General features: G+C 43.5%; 1 protein-coding gene across 4 annotated transcripts in view; it reads right to left on the bottom strand.

Moving 5' to 3' along the window:
• The window catches only part of LOC126481251 (serine/threonine-protein kinase N), a 335,672-nt gene that overhangs the window by 301,932 nt on the left and 19,179 nt on the right, over positions 1-14,561 (bottom strand). For 2 of the 4 annotated variants that reach the window (XM_050104866.1, XM_050104870.1), the window contains exon 1: positions 2,470-2,566. The exons of the other annotated variants lie outside the window; for them this stretch is intronic. In XM_050104866.1, coding sequence (XP_049960823.1) covers positions 2,470-2,556 — 87 coding nt within the window. In that variant the 5' untranslated portion in view covers positions 2,557-2,566. Of the gene's footprint in view, positions 1-2,469; positions 2,567-14,561 lie in introns of those variants that run through there. 4 annotated transcript variants of the gene reach the window in all.

Genomic DNA, 14,561 nt, shown 5'->3' with positions numbered 1-14,561 from the left:
TTTAATTTTCCACAAACATTCTAACGATGATTCCTATGAATGTCACAACACGACGTCCTTAGGGCATAATGTTCCATTAATACGAAGGTTACTTTTTACTGTGGTACACACAACGCTAGGTGTTTTTCGTAATATGTCGGCATTATCTATTGCTATGCGACGGAAGTACAGGCAGATAACATCTCACGTTTGTTGTAGGCCTGTAAACTGCACCCCAGTGGCAACAACAGAATAAGGAAATCACACTGGTTCCTGTCCACTTCGCAACGCATGAGTCAGAAGATTAATGAATGGGTGCTAACATCGCAGCTACTCTGCGGGCACGCTAGTGAAGTTGGCGAGGCTAACGTCACCTCTACTGCTCTGGAAAAAGCCGAATTTGATGTAATGCGAACAGCTGACCTGTTAAAACTGATAAAAAGTGTAACGTTATTAATTCGATGCAAAGTAAACTATCAGTACTTTTAGTGGCATGCATTTTGGGAAGTGTCAGGTGAAAACAGTACGTCATTATATCTTATGTAATTGTTGAACTCCAGGAAACAATACAGGACCTTAATCCTTCATAATTTTACCAGAAATGTGTTGCCTGTGCTTCATAAAACACAACATGAGAAAGCAACTTTACAGGGTAACATATAATTAAAACTTAGTTTCAGTTTATATTGAGATATGTGTAAACTGCATATACTTATATAACTTTATTACTTTCAAAAATATAACTACGCTCAAAGTTACAAATGGTTCTCGCTGTCAGTGCCCTACTTTGGGAAACTATGTCAATGCCATTTACTCGTGGGGAAAAGTGTCCAACAAGTATATCGAGACTCATTCTAAACCACAGAAATTAGAAGTGCATTCGTACTACTTCATCCATTATACTATACTGATCAAAGTTAGGTACTTTTTTTTAGCTTAACTATCAAAGCTACCTCCCCCCCCCCCCAAATCCAGCTTCCCATATTTAAATTCCAAATTAAATGTACCAGTAAATTCCGTCTTCCATCTACACATGTGGGATACAACACCTATCTTCAGAGAAATCGCCAATACGCCGTGTCGCCAGTTCTAGTAGTATTTCATACTTCGTTTGTTTTGAATGCACACCCATCACTGGAAGAATAAAAGGGAGACTTGTCATAGAAAATACACATTTCACAATCGGATCCACTCTCTGGAAATACAGCAAACACATCGTTACTCGTACTATTTTTCACATTCCTGTAAAAATTCCACTAGCCAGAGAAAACTTCTTGCCTTACAATACGTAACAAGCTTAATTACTACTTAATTACTACAGAGATTATTTAGAAAATCACAGCACCCAGCCTCTTTGTTTATAGGTTTATTTATGCCGAGACGTGTTTTGGGGTTACGTCGACCTTCAAACGGCGTAATATATATTCGTCAATATAACATTGTTATCGACTGCATTTTGAATGACGTATCTGCCTTTTGTTCTGGAATCTGTAGCTCCTTTTGCTGCTTTTATATGCATGCACAAACAGTTTTAGATTCACTGATGCACTGAAGCAGCGCAACATACTTGTAAGTTATATAACGGTCCATACCGCTCTTACACCACACAGACATTTAGATCGTAACTGGCACTACTCGCACTAATTTCAAGCCCCAATTTGTCAGTATTTGGCACTAAAATGTTCAGAATGGAGGAGAGCGAAACGGCATGCACGATCGAACAGGCTAAAGCTACTACTTATAAGGGACAACAGGAACGGTAGGATTCAATTTTGGCTGGCTACTACGCAAACCAGAAAACGGCCAGGTCTACTTTGCAAATAACTGACGGGTTATGTGTCGCACTTTGGTAAACTTTGCCAAAGTAAGTTACAAGCGAAAAAAAGACCTTCTCAATAATTATGTAAGGAGATTTTCTTCACTTACAAATCTAAATCACAGTAATCAAGAACGCATTCACACTGTTCCCGCAAATGTCCAACAGATGTCGGATACAACATCCTTCTTCAAAGAAATCCCTCACATGCAAGATTTGTCGTTCGTTGAAATTACTTTTCGTACTGCAACATTTTAACACACGCACACTCGTCACTGGAAGAAACAAGGGAGACTCATTATCGACACTGTATATACTGAAACTGGGCTCTCTGCAAGTAACTGCCAACGTATCCCACCTCAAACTGTTTTTCACATTTCCGTCAGAGTTTAAACGAAACTCCACGCCCGATACTGTCTTCCGAACGTAAGCCCATAACAGATGTTCGAAAGTTATCAAAATCCGAACACAACTTCGATAACATAAACGATGAGATCGTGTCTTGTCACTCCTCACACAAATTTTACGCCACACTTCGTATTTTACGCTACAGGGTTTGAATGAAGGTATGATCGAATAGTGCGGAACAACTACTTGTGAAGGACAACGAGGATGGCAGCATTTGGTGTCAGCTGGCCACCGGCAGAGCAGCCCGCAGCTGGCGCGTCACTTACGGCGACAGCCCGCTCCCTCCACGCGGAGGCGCGCCCAGTGGGGGCAGTCCGGCGCAGACGGCGGCCGTCGCTCCCGCCGAACACCATCGCCGCGACTGCCACCGCACCGGGTCCGCCTCTCCTCTCCCCACGTCGTCAAGCCTTCAGTCTTCCGCGGAACTACCACCGGCTTGTGGGAGCCTCCCACGGCACGAAACCTGTGCGCGATGCGCAAGACTCGCGAAGCCGTATTATGCAACGCGACGAGAAGTCACGGCAGGAAGCTCGCTAGTCCTTCAGTTCTCTGAAAACCGACAGGGAAGCCGCCAAGGCGAAATAACACTCTCTACGAGAAATGGCTGACACGCGTGGGGCGCAGCATAGGAACGCGTCCACTGTTCAGAGCGGCTCGGCAGTTTTTAAAAAAACAGCCTCTTCAAATCACTGTGCGGTAGAGGATGCTTCCCACTGTAATAACACTTGCTAGATTTTCTTCCTGATCCAATTGCGAACAGAGCGCGAGAAGAATGACTGGTTCAGTGCCTCCGCGCGTGATATGATATATTAGTCAATTCTCGTCTTCGCGGTAAATATGGAAACAGTTGAAGCCGAAGAATACCTCTAAAATCTTAATTACTATGAGATCTTGAGGCACAGTAAGTAGGCATTAAGGACGTAATTGGTGTCTATCTTCAAGAGGCTGCCAATTCACATTTTTCACTTCCGTGACGCTCGAGTCAAAACAAATCTGTGGCCATTTGCGCCGCCCTTCTTTGTATACGTTCGGATCTTCTGTTAGTCCTATCTGGTATGGTTCCCATACATTTGAGCGACACTCTAGGACAGTTTTTCCTAGTATCCTGCCAACTAAACGAACTCGGGCACCTGCTTTATCTACGACTGAGCGTACGTTATCATCTCATATCCCTGCAAATTGTTACAGCCAGATATTTGTACGAGTCGATTGATTCCAATCGTGCACTTTTCTGCATTTTGTGAAGATTTAAAACAAGTCGATGATCTTTGTAACACTATGAAACCTTATCAAGATCTGACTGCATGATTATGCAGCTTTTTTTTCAGAAGTACTTCATTACAGACAGTCGTGAAAAAAAAGTCTGAGGTTATAATTAATACAGTCTGGAACGTCATTAACATACGACAGGAACAACGAGGGCTTTAAACACACTTCGCTGGGGCTTCTTCCACTCCTGTCGACGACTATCCATCCAAAATAATTTGCTGCGCCCTTCCTTCCAAGAAATCCAATCCAGTCGCATATTTTGTTTAATACCTAATACTTTTTAAAAATAAATGTTGGTGTGGTACCAAGGCAAAAGCTTTTCAAAAGTCAAGAAGTACTACATTCACCTGATAGCCTCAATCCTCGTCTTTCAGGATCAACTCTGAAAAACGCGTGAGTTACCTTCCGCATTATTATTGTTGTCGGAATCTATGTTGGCTGGCATGGATCACGTCATTCTGTTCAAGATACAATACTATGTTTGGGTACATAATATTTTATGGATTCTACGACAGATTGAGGTCAATGAGAATGGACGGTAATTTTAAGGATCACTTTTACCATCCTTCTTGTTAACCGGTATCACCTCCGATTTCTTTCAGTCACTGGGCGCATTTTGTTTCTTCCACACGCCATGACTTTGTAACGCACCTACAGTTATTCACTGTCCGATTCTCGTCATTTACTGTCTTGTCGTTAAATAGGGGTGGTAAACGAGGCGGATCTAGCAGTCAAGAAGACTTACACAATGCCTACGTCTTCTTTAGCTCACAGTTGAATCAGAGGGTGATTTTCTATATTCAAATGCATTACTGTGCACCTACTTTTCTATGTAGTTCTGTGGGTAAGTTCCAGATTCCAAGTCCAAATCTTGTATCTTCTACAGTGATGGAAGATGGTGGGAAGGCGGAAAAGTTTGCCGCTATGACTTAAGCAGTGGAAAATAAACGTTATATTTTACCTTTTTATTTATGTACCCAAAAAGCTGTACCTACTGTTTCCCAATTTAACTGAGCTATCAATTTCGAAACTGTACGGCTCCATCCTCAGATAAAACAATGCCAGAATTCACCAACAGCATATTCACAACAAATCTATCTGAGCATGAGGAAACTTTCATCCACCCACCAATCAACAGGTATGAAAACATCTCACCTGATATTACAATCAATATTTGCAGAAATCAAGTCTGTTCATGCAAAATATTAATCTTGGGAGCATGCTATGGATATTCTGATGTTGCAGGCACATTTCAAATGCTTCAGTTAAAAGAGAATGATTCACGAGTTAAGAATCGAGGGTAATACTGAATAACATTAGCATTCAAATGCATGTTTGAGGGACCTGATAACTGAATACTAGTTTCCACTAAATGGTGATTCTCAAAACATACTGAAATGGAAAGAACTATACAGATATCCTCATCCATTACATACTACTAGGACTAAAAAGAACTGCTGCTGGGGCTCTCTGGAATTCACATGGAAGATTCATAGAACACTATTCCTACACCAGGACATGGCTACTAACAGACACAGTGATGGCATCTTATCATGTTAGATAGGTCACATAAGACGATTGATTTGAAAACACCATTCTTTACAATACAAAGCATTGTGTACTGGAGGTGGAATGTCCTTGCATTCGTCAAACATATGGAGTGAAATTCCTAGCCATTATTCGATGATTTAGGAACTATAACTTGACTCGGAATCCCAGTGCAAATTAAACTTTCTCACATACACGCCGAGATGACAGGAATGACAGAAAACACGAAAAAATCTTTTTAAATCTTCAACCTCTGGATTTTTAATCTGATGCATTTTTGTTACTGAATGACAACTTTTTAACAGCTATAAACTGTGCACCAAATTTAATCAATACCTGATGGAACACAATGCTCAAAGAATAAAGTTACAAACAATATCCATACACACTGATTTTACTGATTACATGCTGTCTGTCCCCTGACAAAATCTGACTAATAACAATTAGGCTTCAGAAATTACATACCCTCTAAATAAAATAGACATAAATATAAATCAAGCTGCTTTACATGAACTGAAAAAAAGAGTTTTGTAGGGTATATACTACATTTGCTGTTTATCAGGTACCTTTTTTGTAACAAAATTGTATTACACAAGAACTATATGTTAGTGAATTTCTTCCTTCCTGCCCAAAAGTTCAGCACTAGTTCTGCTTTTCTTCTTTAATGAAGCCTTTAAAGGTCTCAGTACTGTACTTGCACAATGATCTGTGGGAGATATTGATTTTCTAATTGCTTTCGTAAACCATTCACTATTCTAGTACAATTCTTTTTAGCATTACAGTTGCAATGGCCACCTACAACCTTTCGGTATCATTATTTTGCAACGTCCTCCCAAATTGTTCTGGTTGTTTTTTAATCTCTTTCCTTCCACTGAGGGAGTTCCTCTGAGGGAGTTCCACTGACATACAGATACACTATTTTAAAGACTGCATCATAGTGACTAGGTTTAGTTTGTCTCAAGATGAGTTTCTTCACATAGAGATGGTACATTCTCCCACAAGCAACACAACTATTGCCTTATATGATGTTTATTTAGCTTTTTTATAACTATAGAACCACTCAAAAAGTATTTAACACTCTTTCTATACTACCATATGTTACCGTCCTTTGAAATGCGACTGATTTGACAATTGCATAAATGTATTTCTTTTTATTAAATGTAATATCCAGCTTTTTCTGCCCGTTCTTTTACTAGCTTTACCTGTTCAACTGGCACTTCAGTGTTTCGTGACAGAATTGTCAAATCACAAACCCCATTCTTTGTGCCTCTAATATGGACTTAATTTGGTAATCAACTCCTGCAAAGTTCATTTTCCCATTCACAGATTATCTTTTCTAATATACAACTGAATACAATTGGTGATTGTCCTCTGCTCTCATGGAGTCTACGTTTCAATTAAAATCCTTCAGAGATTTCTCTCATTAATCTCATCTTGGAATAAATGTGTTAGGTACTGTATAATTATATTGCTTTGCCAAAATTTCAAGCAAAACTACCTACCATCACTCCTTGACATTTATGCTGTGATCAAATCTTAGCCAGCATTTTCATTATTCGTAGGTTGAGTGACAAACCAAGCTCTTCCCATATTCGTGGCAAAGTCTTTGTCTGTCAATTCAAAAGGATGTCGTGACCATTTGTTACTGGTTTCCTCATAGCCAAAAAGCTCTGTGAAGTAATTAGCTGGGACAAAACAGACCTTTTTATTACCCTATGATTTCTTACTTTGTGGCTGATAGCCATTAAGGTGCTTCTTGAATGTGCTGTAGGTTTTTCTTCAGTGTGTGCAACATCTAGTTACTGAGCATGTCACAACATACTTTGTACTGTTCTTAATGCCTTTAATTTAGTTAGAGGTTTGGTTTATTTTGATGTGGCGAAGACCTTTTTTTTGTTGAATTTTGTTGTGCTTCCTCATAAAATTCCAGTTTACCAGCTGCTTTATCAACATACCAAGCTTTCTACAAGCTTGTGATCATCTGAATATCATTTCAAGTATCCTTCTCTCTCTCTCTCTCTCTCTCTCTCTCTCTCTCTCTCTCTCTCTCTCTCTCTCTCTGACAAAAATGACACTGAAAATAGGCTTAATCTTGTAAATGTTAATTCAGATACCCTTGCATCTTAGCATCCATTTCTTATTCCATGGAAGAAGCTCCTTCATGCACTTCGGCGTTAATAACAGTGTTCATGTTCCGCTTCAAGATCAAAATTGAAATTCACTTAGGCCTAAGTCTACATTTTTCCTTGGATGCCTTTAAATACACGTACATATGCTTAATATCAAAAGTTTCACATTATCCTACAAGACTTTTTACCAATCACATGTGCTATTGTGTGCCAGATGGTAGCAAACTATTTTTCAATACACACAATGCTATCAGCAAAAATATATTCGATATTACAGTTATGGGTTTTTTAGGTTCACTTTCTATCCAGTCCCAGACCAATCAAATCAACTTCTTTAAGGACTTGGTCTTTTCTATTTATGGATTCATGTGTACTGGAGTATCTTTTGTTGGTCTCCTTCAGAATCTCAAAGGAGTTCCCTCTCATGAGGAACTGAAATCTGCAGTAGAATAAGTTATGACCGGTAATCATAAAGTTTTAATTATCACTTTAAAAATATAAAGTTATATCATTATTTTTTGTTTGCTGGAGCTCCATGTCTGCCCTGGTACACCTAGAAATCCACATGCCACAGTACCACAGCCAACTGCCCAATAATAATAATAATAAAAAAAGTCACAGCCTACTGAAAAGGTGGAGTATTGAGCAGTAATTTGATTCTTGCATCTGAAGGGGACAACTATCCATGCTGAGATGATGGAAGTATACAGCAGTAATGCACCGTCATATGTTATAATGGTTAAGTGGTGCAGGAACTTCCAGTGTGGTCAAACATGCCTGAATGATGAAAAACATAGAAGCAGATCGAATCTCTGTGAAGAACTAGGAATCTGTAGTGTAGGTCCTGGTGCTCAAATGTGGAGAATCACAATAGATGCAAAACTGGGAAAAGCGAAAGTCAGTCGTGGATCACTTTTCAACACATGGCACTACATGGTTCCCAAATTGCTCGCACCCATTCAAACAGCATGCCAAATTGAGGCAGCAATGGAAATGTTGCACTATGTCAAACCAATCTAGATGATTTCTTTCGTGACCTAATCACCATGGATGAATTCTGAGTGTATCACTATGATTTCAAGGCACAGGAGCAAAGCAATCAGTAGAAACATGTCAATTCACCATCACTAATACAGGCAAATCCCAACCACTGGGCAAAGCGATGTTGAGTATTTTTTTAGGACCACCATGGTGTGACACTAACAGATTATGCCTGTAAGGAGCTAAGTGTCACAGAAATAAACTAACAAAATCTTCTGATGAGGTTACAGAATGCCATCACGACAAAACACCATGGGAAGTTGTCCAAGGGTGTTTTCTAGCTCCATAACAGCATCCTAGCTCATTCTGCACAAGACCCAGTCACATGCTGCTGCTTCTTTGCCCTATTAAATTTTGCCTAGTCTTTCGCACTCTTCTGATATGCCACTCAATGTAAAAAAAAAGAGAAAAAAAGAGCCGAGCTGTTGCAGATTTATTCAAATTTTCTACCTGGGCATACCTTTATGTATTCTGTAGCTATTTACCTAACCAGTCAAAACATTCACATATGTACTGCCTAACAAAATGTATTTTAGATTTCATGACAATAAAACTCTGTAAAAGCTTAACACTCACTGTGAGTCTGACTACCTGGATCAATGCAAAAAGACAATGCCTTACAAGCGGAATGAAATCACCAATATGGTGAGACAAGACTCTGCAACAATATTTTATGAATCCTAGGTATGTCTTCTCACCATCATGCAGCTAACTTGATTGGAAGGATCATATGTGAAATCACAAATTTCCTCTTAGACACAATTTATTTTGATACGAATTTCACTGTCATCTGTCTCAAGTCAACCTAACAACATGACAATTATCATCATTTCAATTTTGGAGTAAATGTGGTACAAACAATGTGCTACTAAGCTGTGTAAGGTCAGTAATGATTAATAAAGCACAACAATAATAATTTTTTGAATGCGCGGTGACGCAAGTCACAGGTACGTAACAATATCATCACTACACGATCGTACACAGGTGCAAAGCAGGTTTTCTGTGTACAATGGGCACAATATTTCACATCATACAGACTCACTGCCATTATCAGGTGAGCTTATGAACTTGGCCAGGCACGTAGTATAATCCTTCAACCCCCACCCATTATGACTGCGCAGTGGAGATGTATTACACCTGCCCAGGACATTAGTTCATTGCGGTGTTTCCTCACTCTTCTTAACAGTACAATGCATGAATTCCCATGCCTACCTAATGTCAACACCACAGTCATAGCTAATCAGATAGTCCCTTGTTAATATCTACAAGAATTCTGTAATGGAAAGGTCTCAGTAGTTTGATGTCTGTGTCAAAATCTTAGAGTGGTTCTTATCCACCATGCTGGGAAAAAATTAAGAGCCACAATATTGTCATAATTTCTAAATTATTTTCCAAAAAATTGTCCTGCTGACCTATTAGGATGTCATTGTACTGCTAATATAGCCACTCAATATCTATGTATTGACAGTAAAGTCAAATTTTCCTCCTGTATCATAACAATAAATTAGAGGTTAATGATTACTGATGTCTGCAGACATTTGAAAATTTGAATATTTGCTGGTGACATGATAATATGCTTTTCAAATAAGATCACCTTTTAGCAATAGTGTATGTGATTAATACCATAAAAACAAAATATCTGCTACGGATGATGTGACAGGGACAGGCACAGCCAATATACACTCCTGGAAATTGAAATAAGAACACCGTGAATTCATTGTCCCAGGAAGGGGAAACTTTATTGACACATTCCAGGGGTCAGATACATCACATGATCACACTGACAGAACCACAGGCACATAGACACAGGCAACAGAGCATGCACAATGTCGGCACTAGTACAGTGTATATCCACCTTTCGCAGCAATGCAGGCTGCTATTCTCCCATGGAGACGATCGTAGAGATGCTGGATGTAGTCCTGTGGAACGGCTTGCCATGCCATTTCCACCTGGCGCCTCAGTTGGACCAGCGTTCGTGCTGGACGTGCAGACCGCGTGAGACGACGCTTCATCCAGTCCCAAACATGCTCAATGGGGGACAGATCCGGAGATCTTGCTGGCCAGGGTAGTTGACTTACACCTTCTAGAGCACGTTGGGTGGCACGGGATACATGCGGACGTGCATTGTCCTGTTGGAACAGCAAGTTCCCTTGCCGGTCTAGGAATGGTAGAACGATGGGTTCGATGACGGTTTGAATGTACCGTGCACTATTCAGTGTCCCCTCGACGATCACCAGTGGTGTACGGTCAGTGTAGGAGATCGCTCCCCACACCATGATGCCGGGTGTTGGCCCTGTGTGCCTCGGTCGTATGCAGTCCTGATTGTGGCGCTCACCTGCACGGCGCCAAACACGCATACGACCATCATTGGCACCAAGGCAGAAGCGACTCTCATCGCTGAAGACGACACGTCTCCATTCGTCCCTCCATTCACGCCTGTCGCGACACCACTGGAGGCGGGCTGCACGATGTTGGGGCGTGAGCGGAAGACGGCCTAACGGTGTGCGGGACCGTAGCCCAGCTTCATGGAGACGGTTGCGAATGGTCCTCGCCGATACCCCAGGAGCAACAGTGTCCCTAATTTGTTGGGAAGTGGCGGTGCGGTCCCCTACGGCACTGCGTAGGATCCTACGGTCTTGGCGTGCATCCGTGCGTCGCTGCGGTCCGGTCCCAGGTCGACGGGCACGTGCACCTTCCGCCGACCACTGGCGACAACATCGATGTACTGTGGAGACCTCACGCCCCACGTGTTGAGCAATTCGGCGGTACGTCCACCCGGCCTCCCGCATGCCCACTATACGCCCTCGCTCAAAGTCCGTCAACTGCACATACGGTTCACGTCCACGCTGTCGCGGCATGCTACCAGTGTTAAAGACTGCGATGGAGCTCCGTATGCCACGGCAAACTGGCTGACACTGACGGCGGCGGTGCACAAATGCTGCGCAGCTAGCGCCATTCGACGGCCAACACCGCGGTTCCCGGTGTGTCCGCTGTGCCGTGCGTGTGATCATTGCTTGTACAGCCCTCTCGCAGTGTCCGGAGCAAGTATGGTGGGTCTGACACACCGGTGTCAATGTGTTCTTTTTTCCATTTCCAGGAGTGTAGCTATGAGAGACCTTCAAAAGGGAAAAGAATTTTGATTGAGTTCAGTGTCAGTTTACACTGAAACATTTTGACGATCAATTATTTGTGATAGCAATTTTGCTGTCTAACTATGCTGCTGTCACTGATTTTGAAAATTTCCACAGTCTGACAGAAGGTGCTAAGTGAAAATGACTGTGCAACTCATATGGCCAATAGCAGATTCCATGCCCAGAAGGAAAGGAGAAATCCAATTAAAAATCTACCCAACAGTTGATGATTGGATGTTGGGTAACACAGAAGGGTCACTGCAGCTGCTAACAAATGTTCAACTGAGGCAAGCCCTGTACATGCCCAACTCCTACAGGCTACCTGACATAGCTGCTAATCCACATCACCATGCCATTGTTGACTGCAATAGCACTGATCTAACTTGCCATTACAGTGTGTCCAAGGCCTCTTCCCCCCCCCCCCTCCCGACACACACAACAGTTATCAACATATAACAATTTTATTTCAGCTAGGAGACCTCATCAAAATTCCTCCCTTCACAAAGTGAACAAGTTATGTGAAGTCGACATTAACAAAAAAGTAAAACTCATGGCAACACAGAGAAACGAAACATAGTGATTTCGAAGCAGTCCTGCTGAAATTTGTCCTGCAATGATGACCGCAGGCATAAATAGTGACTGTTGTGATTGCTTTTTGCCAGTCTCACTGTTGGTTGATATAAAGGAAAAAATCATTACAGTATGAAAGAGCTGTAACAAATGTGTGTGAAGAGGCTGCATGCAGATCTGCGGTTTGTGGGGTAAAAAGTATTTTGTTTAGCCCAGACCAGAGGCTATTTCTTAACACCTTTGTCAACAACAACAACAACAACAACAACACACACACACACACACACACACACACACACACACACACACACACCTGCAGTCTTAGGCAACTGAAACCACACTGCGAGCAGCAACACCAGTGCATAATGGGACCAGTGCATAATGGGAATGGCAACTGGGTGGGGGTAAGGAGGAGGCTGGGGTGGGGAGGTGGAGAGATACTATGGTAGGAGTGGTGGACAGTGAAGTGCTGCAGGTTAGATGGAGGGCAGGACAGAGGTGGGAAAGGGGGAAGTAGTGCAAAGAAGAGAAATAAAGAGACTGGGTATGGTGGTGGAATGACAGCTGTGTAGTGCTGGAATGGAAACAGGGAAGGGGCTGAATGGGTGAGGACAGTGACTAACGAGGGTTGAGGCCAGGAGGGTTACAGGAACATACACTCCTGGAAATGGAAAAAAGAACACATTGACACCGGTGTGTCAGACCCACCATACTTGCTCCGGACACTGCGAGAGGGCTGTACAAGCAATGATCACACACACGGCACAGCGGACACCCCAGGAACCGCGGTGTCGGCCGTCGAATGGCGCTAGCTGCGCAGCATTTGTGCACCGCCGCCATCAGTGTCAGCCAGTTTGCCGTGGCATACGGAGCTCCATCGCAGTCTTTAACACTGGTAGCATGCCGCGACAGCGTGGACGTGAACCGTATGTGCAGTTGACGGACTTTGAGCGAGGACGTATAGTGGGCATGCGGGAGGCCGGGTGGACGTACCGCCGAATTGCTCAACACGTGGGGCGTGAGGTCTCCACAGTACATCGATGTTGTCGCCAGTGGTCGGCGGAAGGTGCACGTGCCCGTCGACCTGGGACCGGACTGCAGCGACGCACGGATGCACGCCAAGACCGTAGGATCCTATGCAGTGCCGTAGGGGACCGCACCGCCACTTCCCAGCAAATTAGGGACACTGTTGCTCCTGGGGTATCGGCGAGGACCATTCGCAACCGTCTCCATGAAGCTGGGCTACGGTCCCGCACACCGTTAGGCCGTCTTCCGCTCATGCCCCAACATCGTGCAGCCCGCCTCCAGTGGTGTCGCGACAGGCGTGAATGGAGGGACGAATGGAGACGTGTTGTCTTCAGCGATGAGAGTCGCTTCTGCCTTGGTGCCAATGATGGTCGTATGCGTGTTTGGCGCCGTGCAGGTGAGCGCCACAATCAGGACTGCATACGACCGAGGCACACAGGGCCAACACCCGGCATCATGGTGTGGGGAGCGATCTCCTACACTGGCCGTACACCACTGGTGATCGTCGAGGGGACACTGAATAGTGCACGGTACATCCAAACCGACATCGAACCCATCGTTCTACCATTCCTAGACCGGCAAGGGAACTTGCTGTTCCAACAGGACAATGCACGTCCGCATGTATCCCGTGCCACCCAACGTGCTCTAGAAGGTATAAGTCAACTACCCTGGCCAGCAAGATCTCCGGATCTGTCCCCTATTGAGCATGTTTGGGACTGGATGAAGCGTCGTCTCACGCGGTCTGCACGTCCAGCACGAACGCTGGTCCAACTGAGGCGCCAGGTGGAAATGGCATGGCAAGCCGTTCCACAGGACTACATCCAGCATCTCTACGATTGTCTCCATGGGAGAATAGCAGCCTGCATTGCTGCGAAAGGTGGATATACACTGTACTAGTGCCGACATTGTGCATGCTCTGTTGCCTGTGTCTATGTACCTGTGGTTCTGTCAGTGTGATCATGTGATGTATCTGACCCCAGGAATGTGTCAATAAAGTTTCCCCTTCCTGGGACAATGAATTCACGGTGTTCTTATTTCAATTTCCAGGAGTGTAGGATGTATTGCAGGGAAAGTTTCCACCTGCACAATTTGGAAAAGCTGGTGTTGGTGGGAAGGATCCATATCCACCAACACGAGCTTTTCTGAATTGCGCAGGTGGGAACTTTCCATGCAATACCTTCATTAGTCACTGTCATCAATCATCCAGGCACTTTCCTGTACCCATTCCAGCACTACACAGCTGTCATTCCACCACCATACCCAGTCTTTTTATTTCTCTTCTTTGCACCCCCCTCCACCTTTCCCACCTCTCTCCTGCCCTCCGTCTAACCTATACTTTACTGTCCGCCACCCCCACCATACTATCCCTACACCTCCATACCCCAGCCTCCTCCTTACTCCCACCCAGCCACCACTTCCATCATGCATTGGTGTTTTCAGTTGCTTGAGACTGCAGTCGTGAGTGTGAGTTGCACTTGCATGTACGTGTGTGTGTGTGTGTGTGTGTGTGTGTGTGTGTGTGTGTGTGTGTGTGTGTCTTTGCATGCGCACATGTGTGTATCTACTGCTGACAAAGGTGTTTATCGCCAAAAGTTTTAATGGTGAGTAGTAACTTTTCTTCTCATAATATTGTTACAATCTATC

Source organism: Schistocerca serialis, chromosome 5 (assembly GCF_023864345.2).
Source record: "Schistocerca serialis cubense isolate TAMUIC-IGC-003099 chromosome 5, iqSchSeri2.2, whole genome shotgun sequence".
Taxonomy (NCBI): domain Eukaryota; kingdom Metazoa; phylum Arthropoda; class Insecta; order Orthoptera; family Acrididae; genus Schistocerca; species Schistocerca serialis.
This window is presented reverse-complemented; position numbering and strand designations above follow the sequence as displayed.